At 46.1% G+C, this 13,164-nt stretch overlaps 1 protein-coding gene across 1 annotated transcript in view; it reads left to right on the top strand.

The window, feature by feature from the left end:
• Positions 1-347: 347 nt before the first annotated feature.
• Positions 348-13,164, top strand: part of Tnfaip8l3 (TNF alpha induced protein 8 like 3) — a 38,816-nt gene continuing 25,999 nt past the window's right edge. Inside the window, exon 1 of the mRNA XM_008829756.3 lies at positions 348-564. Within this exon, the coding sequence (XP_008827978.1) occupies positions 513-564 (52 nt within the window). The 5' untranslated portion in view covers positions 348-512. The remainder of the gene's footprint in view (positions 565-13,164) is intronic.

Below are 13,164 nucleotides of genomic sequence, written 5' to 3'. Positions count from 1 at the left end.
CGTCTCACCCGAGGGGTCTGAGCGGCGAAGTGGAACTCAAACCTGTGCATGCTCACGTGAAACTCTAAATGCAGCAACAACTCCTCTCGGTACCGGAGCAGAGGCGCTTTTCCACTGAAGACGCCTGCAAACTTGGCCACACCCAGAGAAGGGGACTTGGCCTCCCAGACCCGCACCACTTCGCCCGGCTAGGGGTGGGGGAGGGACGGCGCCACCCCCGGGCTACTTAATTGCAGCCCCGAGACGCGGGGCACCGGCCGCTCCAGCTCCTCCCCTCCCTCCTCCCCGCTCCCTCGACCCTCCGCCTCCGCGCTCGCCTGGCGCGCCTGCCTGCACCCGCGGGCGGGCGGGCGGGCGCCGGGAGTCCGGCGCGGGCGGCGTTGCCTCAGCGAAGCCGCCTCCGGCCGCACTTTGCCTGGCCAGCGCCGGCCGGCTGCAGCCTCCGCGCCGACCGTCGGCGGGACGCCGGCCCCACGGCCCGCAGGGTAGCCGCGCGGCCCGGAGCCCTCGGCATGGATTCGGACTCGGGAGAGCAGAGCGAGGGCGAGCCCGTGACCGCCGCAGGTACCGAGGGGCCGTGTCCGCCGGCTGGGCTAGGGAGGAGGGGAAGCCGACGCCGGGACCCAGAGCGCTTCCCGGAGCTGCGGGGCAGGAGGCCGGCCCCCAGCAGCCCGGGCCCTTTCGGAGCGACACCGACAATTGCTCTGCTCTTTAAGTTGGCTTTGGGGCGTCCTCTTCACTTCAGTGCGCGGGAGGCAGGGGAGCTGCATTGGCCGCGGGCTGGAAACTGCGGGTCTCCTGCGGGCTCCCGGCGCCCTACTGGGTGGGGGCGGGGAAGGGTTCCAGAAAGGCACGTCCTGTAGTTCCCTGCGAAGGACGCAACCCTTTGGAAGTAACTTTCCGTGTGTCCGCTGGGTCCTGCATCCTGGGGTGCTGAGGCCACGCTGCAGATGGAGATGACCCGGTCCGGCCCGAGTGCGTGACCTGGGACTCCAGGAATAGAGTAGGGCTCGTGCCTCCGCTCGGCTTGTGGCTGCGGTTCCCCAGGCTGTTGGACCAGCTGGCGCAGAAGTGCTTGCCCATCCCTCCGGCGCGGCTAGCGGAGGGGATCCCCGAGGAGGGGTCCACCTCAACACAGACGCCGAGACACGCGGGAGCTGGGCTTCGCCCTGAACAGGCGCCACCAGCTTTTCACAGTCGATAATGTTATGGGAGCGATTAGGTGGATGCTTACTTAAGAGAGAAATGAATGTCCTCCTCCGCCTCTCCCAGATACTGAGCAACAGGAGGAAGCCACCCACAGCCGTGGGCTGATTTAAGGCCAGGCTCTGCCAACCTCTGCCAGGAGGTCCCCACCCTCCCCTTCAGCCGACCCCCCGCCCCCCGTGTCCAAGCACCTGGGACCACCGGCCTTCCTCCCACCATCAAGGCTCTGTGCACCCAGCACAGCCCTAAAGGTTCACCCACAGACTGTGACTGCCAGCTGGGAGGCTCCTGGTTTAGACCTAGACTCAGTCTGGTCCCTATACTTTCCAAGGGCAGACCCGAGTGGCAAGAATGGGTACCAAGTGGCAGAAGGCCCATCAGTCCAGGTGTGTGTTAGGGAAAGGTCGGTTAGGGAATCAGGGTTGGACAGCACCTAGCTAGATGGGGTTTTTTGTTTGTTTTTAATCTCCATTTTTCCATTTTGCAGAGATTTGCCTTGCCTTGCCCAGGCTCCCAAGCCATGGGCCCCTGTGACGCCTCAAGCTGCACTTTACCCCACAGAGGGTGGCTGTGGTTATCACCTTAGGGTGGGTGGGTTTCAAAGGGCAAGGCTAGCCGAAAGGAAGATTCCCACAGGCTTGCAGGGGACTCCTGCTTGATGTAGTATGTGTGGATAGTGTAGTTCATAAGCACTGTCCGTTTGCATGTCTCTGTGTTTCTGTGACTACAAGGCACTGAGATTTTGTTTCACGGGTGTCTTGAGGACCTTTTCCCATCACTTAAAATCTCCATTAGGTGTCTGTGTGTACCCAAAGTATGTTTCCTGAGCTCAGACGGGAGGGGGACATTAACACTGGCATTTTACTCCCTCTAAATCTCAGTAACTTTGCCCCAACCCACAAATTTATCCCATGGGTGGAGGCTAAGGGATTTAGGGAGAGGGGGAGGAGGGTAAGGAGATTTGGGGAGGGACGACGATGACCCCCAGGGTCCTTACTATTTGGAGGAAGGGGGAGGGAAAGAATAGATCCTTGTACTTTCTCCCCCAGCCTGCCTCAGTTCTCAATATCTCTGCCTATCCAAGCAGCTGTCAGTTTACGTGTGAAGGCCTCTGTGCAGAGACAGCTCACATTATCACTAAGGTCAGATATGCCATGAAGAGCATGGCAGCAAGCTCCCACAAGCTGTCACCATTTGTTTGCACCTGTTTTCTGCAGTCATTTCTTTCCTTGTGTGCTTGAATCTCACAACTTGAACATTTATTTTAATGTCATGAGCCATTATGCTAAATGGCATTTAGTCTCACTCATTATTTTCAGTCTGAAAGTATTCCCTCTTGTGACAAAGCTTCAAAATTAGATGCCGTTTCTCCATCTTGCTTTGGGTGCATCCTGTCAACGAGAAACTCTTGTTATGGATTCAGATACAATTTAAATGACAGGCATGGTATACATAGAGTCTGACCTTTGTCTAAAAGAAGGTGGTGTTCTCTGTGGACCCATACCTCTTCCAGGTGAATGTGTCTGTAACAGAGAAAGCTAACAGTGAGTATGGGTTTGTGCACATACTTGTAGTGCCTACCTTGTAGGGACTTGGTTTGTAACCACCTTCTCCATACCCTTCACTTTTTTTAACTTGTGAAAAGGCCATAAGATGTATTCTATGAGGTTAAGAAAATAAATGCTAGAATCAGAAAACTTTAGTGTCTCATTCAGGGGCAAAGACTTAGCCTCTCTAACCTTAAGTAAAATAACGCCTGCAACATGTTCCTGGTACTCATTCAATAAATTGAAGCTGTTAATTCATCACCAGGTTGGATTACCTGTAAGAACTCTGCCAAATAATGGATCCCAGTGGAAAATAAAAATTACTAAGCATGTACAAAAGCCAGTATAATTGTCAATATCACACTAATTAGCTGGTGGGGTCTGTTTTGCCTTTTCTCCTTTTCAGCTTACATGAGTGCTGGGAGTGGTTTTTCATTTACATCTCATCTTCCTTCATCCTCTAGCTCACAAAGATGGGGACATGGCAACCTCCTGTTTTCACCACCCTCTTCCCGGCTCCAGGGAAAGTTGTAGAAAGCAGAGAACTCCTCAGCCAGAGAGATGGTAGAAGAGGGTTTCTTACCCTTTGCTGTTGCTTCCCAAGCTTCCCTCACTCCATAAACCTACTTCCAGATGGCAGGAAGCCTGGAGGCTTCTCATGTTCTTCTTGCACTTTTGTTCATGATAGTCACCTCCCTAGACACCTGTTGGCAAGAAGTGAGGCGGTTTCTGTGGCCTACTCACCCTTTACCCCTTTAAGAGTCTCTTCTAAAGGTCTTCCTGTTTCATGTGGTGCAGATCTCTCATTGAGTAACGAACACTGTGACTGGGGAGGGTCTGGAAGTGGTACTTGTATCAGTCTGAATTTTTTTTCAGGAAATACAGGATGTTTTGTGTCGTGATGAAGCCTGCCTCTCTCCTCTGCCTGTCATTTTATGGTTCTTTTTGTGATTAGGAAAGAAGCAGAGTGTATGGAACACTGGATTCACTCCAGAGACCCAACTTGGCAGTCTGCCCTTTGGCAAACCCACCATCTATCTCTCAGAAATCCTAGAGCTTGATGTATTAATTCAAGAGTGAACGAGAGCCATTGCTAAGAAGCAGTAGGGGAGTGGCATTAGCATTATCAGCTTTTCCCTTTCTGGCTTGGAAGGCCAAGACAGTCTACCAGCTGAAGGCAGAAGACCTTACTGTCCCTACAACTACCTGGTCCAGAACAGTCAGGCTGATTGTGTCTGAGAGGTGCTGCAGAAAAGCATTTCCACATAATGGAATCTGTGTGTGGTAGGGGAGCCTACAGAGAAGAAAATACGTGGGAAAACGACAGCCCCTAACTTCCTGTCTCCTTGGGTCCTTGGCTTGGCTCATTTAATAAAGAACAGGTAGAAGCAGTAAATTGCCAAGAGGAGAAAGCACTCTAGGAGCTAGGCATGACTTGAGCTGAGGGACAGATAAACAGGGAGGCAACTGGAATAGAAGGTGCAGACTTTGGGGATCCTGGGAATAAAGTAAAGTCATTGTAGAGAAGGCCAACTATAGAAAGGTCTTAAAGACATGGAAACCAGGACTAGAGATGGCTCAGCGTAAGAGCACTGGCTGCTCTTGCAGAGGACCTAGGTTTGGTTCCCAGCACCCAAATGGCAGCTAACAACCATCCTTAACTCTAGTTCCAGAAGATCCAACACCCTCTTCTGGCTTCCACAGGCGTTGCGCAACACAGGTGAGTTTACATGCAGGCAAAACACTCTTAAGCATAAAATAAAATATAATAATAATAATAATAAAAACTTGGTAGCCCTCATGATTGTTGAACAGAGACATGACTAACCAGAAATCTGGATTTTCAAGTCATGTCTGGCAGATATGGAGAAATGCAAGGATTGCCTAGACTTGGGACCTCTGCTTCCAGGGTGTGACCATAATATTGGAGAGAATGGTAGCATGGAGGCAAGACAGAAGAGGAAGGATGCAAATGGCATTTCAGAGAAATCAGCAGCAGAAGTTGATGGCAGATTGCACAAAAGCAGTGAGAGGAGGAGAGGGAAAGGAGACAGTGGCATGTTGAGTTGGAGGGGGGGGCAGAACAGCCCACTGTCCTGAAGGCTGAGAAATGTTGGAGACTGACTTCCCTACCCCAGCAATGTCCTCTAGGTTCATGTTCCTCTTTGGGCACTTGGCAGAGATATTTGGATTAAAGGGTCTCTTCCTCTTTGGACTGCAAACTCTGCAGGTGCATTAGTTTTGAGGGGTTGTGAGGTTTAGGGGTCTGCTGGTTCCCATTGTTAGGTTATCGTGGAGTAATCTTTGTTGACAGATTGATGATGATGAGCTGACAGACTGAAGGCAGGGATGGCCTGGGGAGGATGCACCATTTGGCTGTTAGTCAAATTCCTTTTCTTGTTCCTGTTTTTGAATTTTGTTCTGGTTTCTGCCCTGATCACGCAGTGAGCTGTAGCAGCTTTCCTGGTCAGGAGCTTATCTTGTGCTTCTTCATGTTCCTTGGAGTTTTATGGACACTGTAAATTAATAAGCATCTTGAGCTTCCTGAAACCTAGCCTATAAAGCAGAATTGCCAGTTGTGTTATATTTTCTTTAGAGTGTTTAGAGATTTCTTGCACTGTCTTTGATTCTGCTAGAAATTATGAGGAATGTGAAGACAGATAACAACACAGCCTGTTCTGTCCTCTGGGGCTTGAAATTGGATTGGGGAAGCAGGTTAGAGATACTGATGGCTACAAATCATGAAGACTCTTAGTTCTCCCCCCATCCCCAATGCCTATGTGATTATATCCTTGGCTGTGTCTCTGTTTATTTGTTATCCCTTAGCACTGGCCACTTAATAGTCTATATTTTATGCTTATTCCTGAATTGGACTATTAGCTCACTCCCCAAGGGTAAGGACTGGGTCTTTTTCATCATGTCATCTCTTCCCATACCACCCATGTGCCCTAAACCTAGTGGCAGGTTACTGGCTAATAGGATAGATGGAGGAATGCGTATGTGCACGGATGTTGTAGGTTGGTTCTCCAGGAAGCAGACTCTGAACTGGAAATTAGCAGGAGGGTTTATTGGGAACTTCTCTTGGGATCAGTACCTGTAGAGGTAGGGGAAGGAAGGGGATAAGAGGGAGCTGTTTGCAGATGTTAAATAGAGGAAACACTTGCCCAAAGTGGAATCTGTAAGATTGGACAACACTAGTAATAAGCAGTGTAGGATTTGGAACATGGTGGCAACATGTTTTATTTTCGTGGGAAGTTTCTTAAGTAGTATGTATAAATGTGTATAAATATGCACTTGTAAACCTCTGCTTCCTTTATTATGTTTCTCTTTTTCTCTTTCAGAAAATATATTACCTGCTCTTTCATTTGTCATCCAAATGAAATTATAGCCACGCTTTCCACTAGTACTTTCTTTAATGGGATCATTCTTCTCCACAGCTACCACTAGCTTCCACTTGAATCCACATGTAAATCTCTAGAAGGACACTATTTAGATAATTTTGTATAGTTATTCAGTCACTTGGTCTTTAATTTATAAAATGCAGGCCTAGGTGGGTGTTTGGGTATAGTATGTACATGTATAAAAAGAAAAAGATAGGGCTGAGGTTGTATCTCTGTGGTAGAGTGCTTACCTGGCATGCACAAGTACCAGGGTTCAAGCCTCAAAAAGAGAGGAGAGAAAGGGGAGGGTCAAAGGGAAAAGAAAAAGGACGGGGAATTTAAATAACACATTTCCAACCCCCCCCCCAAATACCACATGGGTGAATACCCTTTCCCTCTTATATATGCTGAGACATAAAAATATGCTATTTCTGTTTAAATCAGAAACGTTCTTTTCAGTTAAATTCGTGGCACAAATTCTGAGACTGCTTTAGCACAATCTTCACGTTTAGGTTGGGTTTCCTAAACATCATTGCCTGGGAGTAAATTTGAGCCTGTTCATGGAAAATCTAACCGTGTGCAGACCATAAAAGTGGAAGGCTTGGCGGCACAAAAATTGCTAGACACACCCTAATAGAAACCAGGATTTTGCAATTCAGTTCTTTGGGAAGAAAAGGAGGCACTTTGGTGGTGTCTAATATTACTTAAACTAGAGAAACCACAGGGACAGTCACTGGCTGCTACATTCTGTAAAATGTGCTTTCTGTGAACAGATCTAGCCCTGAAAGGAAGCATTTTAACAATAATACACAGTTCTGGGAAGACCTCCGGTTTATACTTTTGTGGTGAGGCATTTACTTCCATGTGAGGCAGGAAGTGCTGTTGCTGGTGAGCATATATGTTCCCTGTTCCCAATCTGGGGCCTGTGGTTCAGCTGGTAGGTTGTGAAATAGAGAATTGAGTAGGGGAAGGAGGTGTTGGGCTATCTGCAGCAGCACTTTGCTACTGCCTTTGAGTCCTGCTCCCTTGGTTTCCATTGGATAAGATTAAGAAAGCCAGGGAAGAAAGACAGGGATTAAGGGGTTCCAGGCTAAGAGAAATGGCAAAAAGTGGCAGAGAAGTGGCAAAAAGAAGACACAGTGGGAAGATGGTCTTTGCCTGCCAAAGTTCAGTCTCAGAGTGATACTTAAATTTTTTATTTCATATTAAGTCTTTATAATGCCTTAGGGATGTGGTTTCTTATTCCTGTGGCATTGAATCCTGTACTAACCAGCTTTCTGGACTAAACATTAGGGATGCCTGAATTTTCTAGATCAGGAAAAAATAGAGGCACAGAGAAGGTAAGTAATGTTCTCAGGATTGTTCTGCGAGTCAGCGAAAGTGAAGCCAGTCTAACTCCAAAACTTTTTTCTGGTCCAGGTAGACCATGTAGTAGATTGATGCATGTCACTGGGCTGCTTTGCAACTCCTGCTCAGTTCCCACGGTGCCCAGAACCCTGACAATTAGGGTGTTTGTTTTTTTTTTTTTTTCTCACAGGCCCTGATGTAAACTAGAGATGTTTTCTGCATTAGTTCAGTAACACAGAAGGGCATGAATAGATCCATATGGGCTCTACACTGGGCTGGTAAAGGTGGTTTCAAAGGTCTTTTTTCTGCTGCTGTGACAGAATATCTGAGAGTGGATTGTTTATAAAGAAAAAAGTTTATTTGGGCTCATAGTTTTGGAGGCTGGGAAGTCCAACCTCTGGTGGCTGTATTGAAACATGGTACAGAAATGGAAGGCAGCCAAACGTGTGGAAGAGACAAAGAGAGAGGCAGCCTCACTGCAGACACCCACTCTCGTAGCAATTAATCCAGTCCTGAGGGAGCACATCAATCTATTCCTAAGGGGGGCATTCCTGTGATTTAATCACTCACATGCCCCACCACTTCTCAATATAATTCCATTGGCAATTAATGTTCAACCTGAATTTTGAAGGGAAAGCGCTATATTCAAACCAGAGCAGCAGGTAAAGGATAGTCCACACGAAGCCACTAGTAGGGAAAGAAGGCTCTGGAAGGACCTAGCACCAAGGTCATCTTCAACATTGTGGGGGCCTGTTGAGAGGTGAGATAAGCACTGACAAGCAGGATTAAGAGAAGTGCCAAAGACAAAATGTTGTCTTTTCAGAATAGACTTAAGCTGGATCTTAATTTATCCACACCAACATTTAGAATCATCTTAGCTGCAGAATCTTCAGGGCATGGTGGCCAGTTGAACTGAATGGGGAGAGAAAATTCAAAGCTCAGACGGTGATATAGTGAAAAGAAGCTGGGGTTCATAGTTAGAGGACTTGGGATTGGGTTTCCAGCACCATCTCTTAGGCACTACTTTGGGTAACATTAGTTTGGGGCCATGGGAATGCAAGCTCGTGGTAGACTATATGAGAGTGGAACAAAGAGGAGTATCATTAGGCAAGCCCTGAAAGTAGATGTGCTTTTCCAAAGAAGATAGCGTGCTCCCAAAGCAATCTTGAAAAGATGTAAGAGACCTTCATTTGGGGGTGGGGGGAGGGAGGGAGAGAGAGAGAGGGAGAGAGAGAGAGAGAGAGAGAGAGAGAGAGAGAGAGAGAGACAAGAATCTCCATTTTTTAGTGTTCACCCAGGGATGTCAAAAAGCCTCTCTGGGTACATGGCTAGGCACTGTCAGAACTGGAACCAGAGGCCAGATCTTCTGGCTTCTCTCTTATTTCCTAAAACATGAAATTTTAGTCTTTTTTTAAAACAAAGAATTACAGTTCTTTTTAGGGTCTGAAGTATAAAAGGACTCCTGCTCTTTTCCTTCTGATACCTTTTGTGGTGTGCTTGACACCCATTCCTCTCAGCTTCCTTTCCCTTTTGGGTTTCCCCATTCCGTGCACATCTGCCGGAAAGCTGCCCCCCATACTAGTGGCACTTGGCCTGGCAGCTTTTTCCCTTGGACCAGCCTCACTTCCTTTACTCAAGAGCCCTACATGTACCCCTCGGATCATTACTTTTTATTGGTTAATACTTGAGGGTAGTTGGTAGGTTTCGTAGGTAACCACTGACACAGCTGTCATAAAGGTTAATTCACTTGGAGCTTTAGTAGTCATTAGTTTCAAGAAACAACTTATTGGCCTCCAATTCCCCAATTATATTTTATCTTTCTTGATATTTTTTATTTTAAGTTTGTTGTAAGGAATCCAGGAAATTATTTCTCCCATATTAGGCCTCTCTACCTTTAGGATTTAAAATCATCAATCATTGAGTCAGTCTTATCAAAGGAGACAGGCAGAGCTAACTTTATACAAGATCAATTTTTAGAGAGTCCAGAATAGTATGTGGTGAAAATTAAACCTTAATTGCTTTACTCTCTTTTTATTTGACTTATTTGTCTATAATTCTGATATCTTTGTACCCTTCCTCAAGTCATTCCTGTTCTTTTTCTTTCCTGTGTCCCCCAAGGAAGAGCAGTTGGTGTCATTTTTCTGACAGAACCCTCCCCCTTAGAAAATACCACTGATTATTCTCCCTTACTCTTTTTTTTTCTTTTTCTTTTTTTTTTTTTTTTAAGATAGGTTCTCCCTGTAGCCTCAGCTGACCTGGAACTCACTCTGTAGACCAGGCTGGCCTTGAACTCACAGAGCTTCACCTCCCTCTGCCTCCATGAGTGCTGGGATTAAATGCGTGTGACACCACGCCCGGCTAATACCACTCATTCTTAAAGCAAGGGCTGGAGATTCCCACAGTTGTAGCCTAGCTCTGTCTGTTCCTGAGAAAGACTCCTATCTGCCAAAGGCCTTGTGTCTGCCAAAGACCTGAGCCTTTCCTCCTCAATGTCCTTAGACCCCTTGGCATATCTATATCTAGGCTGTTGCCTTTCCCTCATCTTTACCCACCTCTGGTGATAGCCTCCAAGTCCTTCAAAGTGGACCAACAAGCACATAAGACTTCATAGCAGTTTACAATGTACAAACAATATCAAGGTGGTTAATTATCCCCATCACAAACTGTGTGGCACATTTTTTGCTATTTAAAACTGACTAAAAAAGCAGAGAATGAGAGGCAAAACTCAATGCCCAGCCACAAAATAATTTCAGCATTCAGTCAAACATTTACACGACAATTGCACATAGTGAAACATTATCCAGTGCTTAAGAAAAATTAGTCTGAAGAACGTTTCTTGATATAGGGACATGTTTACATTATAGAATTACACAAAGACTGCTTAATAATCTATTATTCCAATTTTTATGTGTATCTGTATGTATAAACATGTTCATATGTACACACCTATATATACAACCCTTTGTGGAATACGGGAGACATGCCCCCTCATATTCACAGCTATGAATACTTAAACAGTTTTTTAAATTCTCAAACAAAATAAACTACTCCGTATGGTTAAATTTATTATTGACTTTAATTTTCTTGATGTACTTGGAGATTTTCCCTCAGTTAATGCATGTAACTTCCAACAGGAAATGTTCTTTAAAAAGAAACAACCAAGATGGGTGGTGATGGGGCTCAGAAGCAGGGCTCTTGCTTAGCGTGTGTAAGGCCCTAGGTTTGATCTCTAGGACAATAAATTAAAAGCAACAACCACCTTTAATCCCAGCACTTGGGAGGCAGGGGCAGGTGGAGCTCTGAGTTCCAGGCCAGCCTGGTCTACATAGTGAATTCCAGGCCTGCTGAGGCTACAGGGAGACCCTGTCTCAAAAAGACCAAATAAAGTAAAAGCAACCGCCCAGTGTGGTCTAGCGTCTGTTTCAATGCTCTTCCTTTAGACTCTGCAGCAGTCTTGTCCGAGCTTTCTGCTGCCTCTTCCCTGGACCCTGTTTGCCTCCCAGCACTTCTTTTCTTTCTCATCATTTCTCCATGGCTCCTCCGACCAGTCCACTGGTGAGAGTGAGCTCAGCTCTGTCCTCAGCAATTCCTGTTCATTGTTGCCCTGGCTTTAACTCCCTTATTTGTCTGGTACTTCTACCTCATCATCTTTCCTCTGAACCCACTTGGCATAAACAATTAGCTTGGGGAATGAGGTTATAGATCTGAAGGTACAGTTAGCCAAGGATGCTGGAGCCTGATTGGCCTCCTGGGTAAACCTATGGACTCATCCCTTTTGGCTTTCTTGAGGCACAGCCTTGCTACTCCAGTGTGGACACCCGGCATCTCTAAATAAACAAAATATCTTACCATATGCTAAATATGGAACTTTATATTTACAGACAAGTATACCATACACTACTCGTCAAAGAACTTCTTTTTGCAATAGATGGAGGCTACTGCAGAATCCACGACTGATCAGATACAGGGAATCTGTATCTGATTCCCTGTAGGACAAGGAGAGATGCCTTGTCCTAGGTGAGAACCTCTACACCTAAGACTTATGGAACATAGTGCTATAGGGGGCAGAGAGAAAACTAGTGTATCCCTCAACCTTCACCAGAGAAGCTTTCTTACACAACAGTGTGATGCACACAAAAGGCCACAACTGGCCAACTTTTAAAAAATAAGAGATTGCATAGTGTGTCCCTGGATAGGACTCCTAAATCAAATCTCTCCCACCTATGGCCCAGGGACCATTGCAGAAGACTGAGAGGAAAGATTGTAAGAGTTGGGGTTGGTCCGTGAACACAGGGAAGCAGAGGCTTTCAGACCACTGGAAGCTTACACATGTGAACTTGTGGCAGTGGTGGCATTGAGCACAGGGCCCATGCCAACTCAGTCAGACAAAGGTCCAGAGTGGATCAAGGGAAATGGATTGTGTGTTGGCCCTAGTCTGGGAACTATTGGAGACTGATTACTACTGGGTGAGGGAGAGTAGGCCTTACCAACGGTCTCTAGATAGGCTGACTAGATTCCAGTGAATGAATTTGCAATGAAGGACATTCTGGGTACAAATGCTTGACTGGATAGGACTTACATGGTAAACTACATGAGGTGGAGAGGGGGAGGCATGGCATGGATGGGGGAGGGAGTCTAAATTTGATTAAGAATTGTTGTATAAAATGTACAAAAGTTCAATAAAATTTTTTTAACAAAGGAAAAAGCAGAGGGAAAAAATTCTCTATAAAATATCTCTAGGGATGCATTACTGTTCAAAGTGCTTAAAACAAATCACTGTGAGCACTCAGCTGTAGTTGTGACCATCTCTATCAAACCCCCCTCACCAAGGCTCAGGGACCATCTCATAAATGGGGACAGAAAGAATGTAAGAGCCAGAGGCTGAGGAGGAGTGCTGTGAAATGCTGTTCTCTGGCATGATATGACATGGCTGTTGCACATATGAACTCACAGCAGCTCTGGTTATATACATTGGATCTGAGCAAGAACAAACAGTTAAACATTTCAATGTGGATTGGAGAAGGGCTTCTTCTGGGGAGCTCTTGGCAGTTGATGGCTGCTGAGGGAGGGAAAGTCATTTTTCTTTAGGAGTATCGTCACTGGTAGGTTCCCCATGCCCCAGTAGATGACCTTGTGTCATGAGCATATGGGCAGCACTAATTGCACTCAGTGAGTTAAAAAATAAATAATTATGGGGCTGGAGAGATGGCTCAGTGGTTAAGAACACTGGTTGTTCTTGCAGAAGACCCAGGTTCGAATCCCAGCACCCACATGGCAACTAACAACTGTCCATAACTCCAGTTCCAGGGGATCTGATGGCCTCTTCTGTCCTCTGCAGGCTTTGCATGGCTTAAAAAATAATTATAAAAGGAGGGCATGAAGTTGGAGAGAGATGTGATGGGAGGCCCTAGAGTGGTGGAGGGATGGAGTGAGTAGTAGGTGTGATCAAAATGTATTGTATGGGTGTATGAAATGTTGGAAGTATAAATAAAAATTACATATACATATCGATAGATAGATAGATGATAGATAGATAGATTGATAGATGATAGATAGATAGATAGATAGATAGATGATAGATAGATAGATAGATAGATAGATAGATAGATGATAGATAGATAGAGATTAGATATAGAGATAGTTCTAGTGCTGCAGAGATGGCTCAGTAGTTAAGAGTGCTTGCT

The sequence above is a fragment of the Nannospalax galili genome, unplaced genomic scaffold, assembly GCF_000622305.1.
Source record: "Nannospalax galili isolate Female #2095 unplaced genomic scaffold, S.galili_v1.0 scaffold213, whole genome shotgun sequence".
In the NCBI taxonomy this organism is placed as follows: Eukaryota; Metazoa; Chordata; class Mammalia; order Rodentia; family Spalacidae; genus Nannospalax; species Nannospalax galili.
Note: the sequence above shows the minus strand (reverse complement) of the source record. Positions and strands in the feature narration are given on the sequence as shown.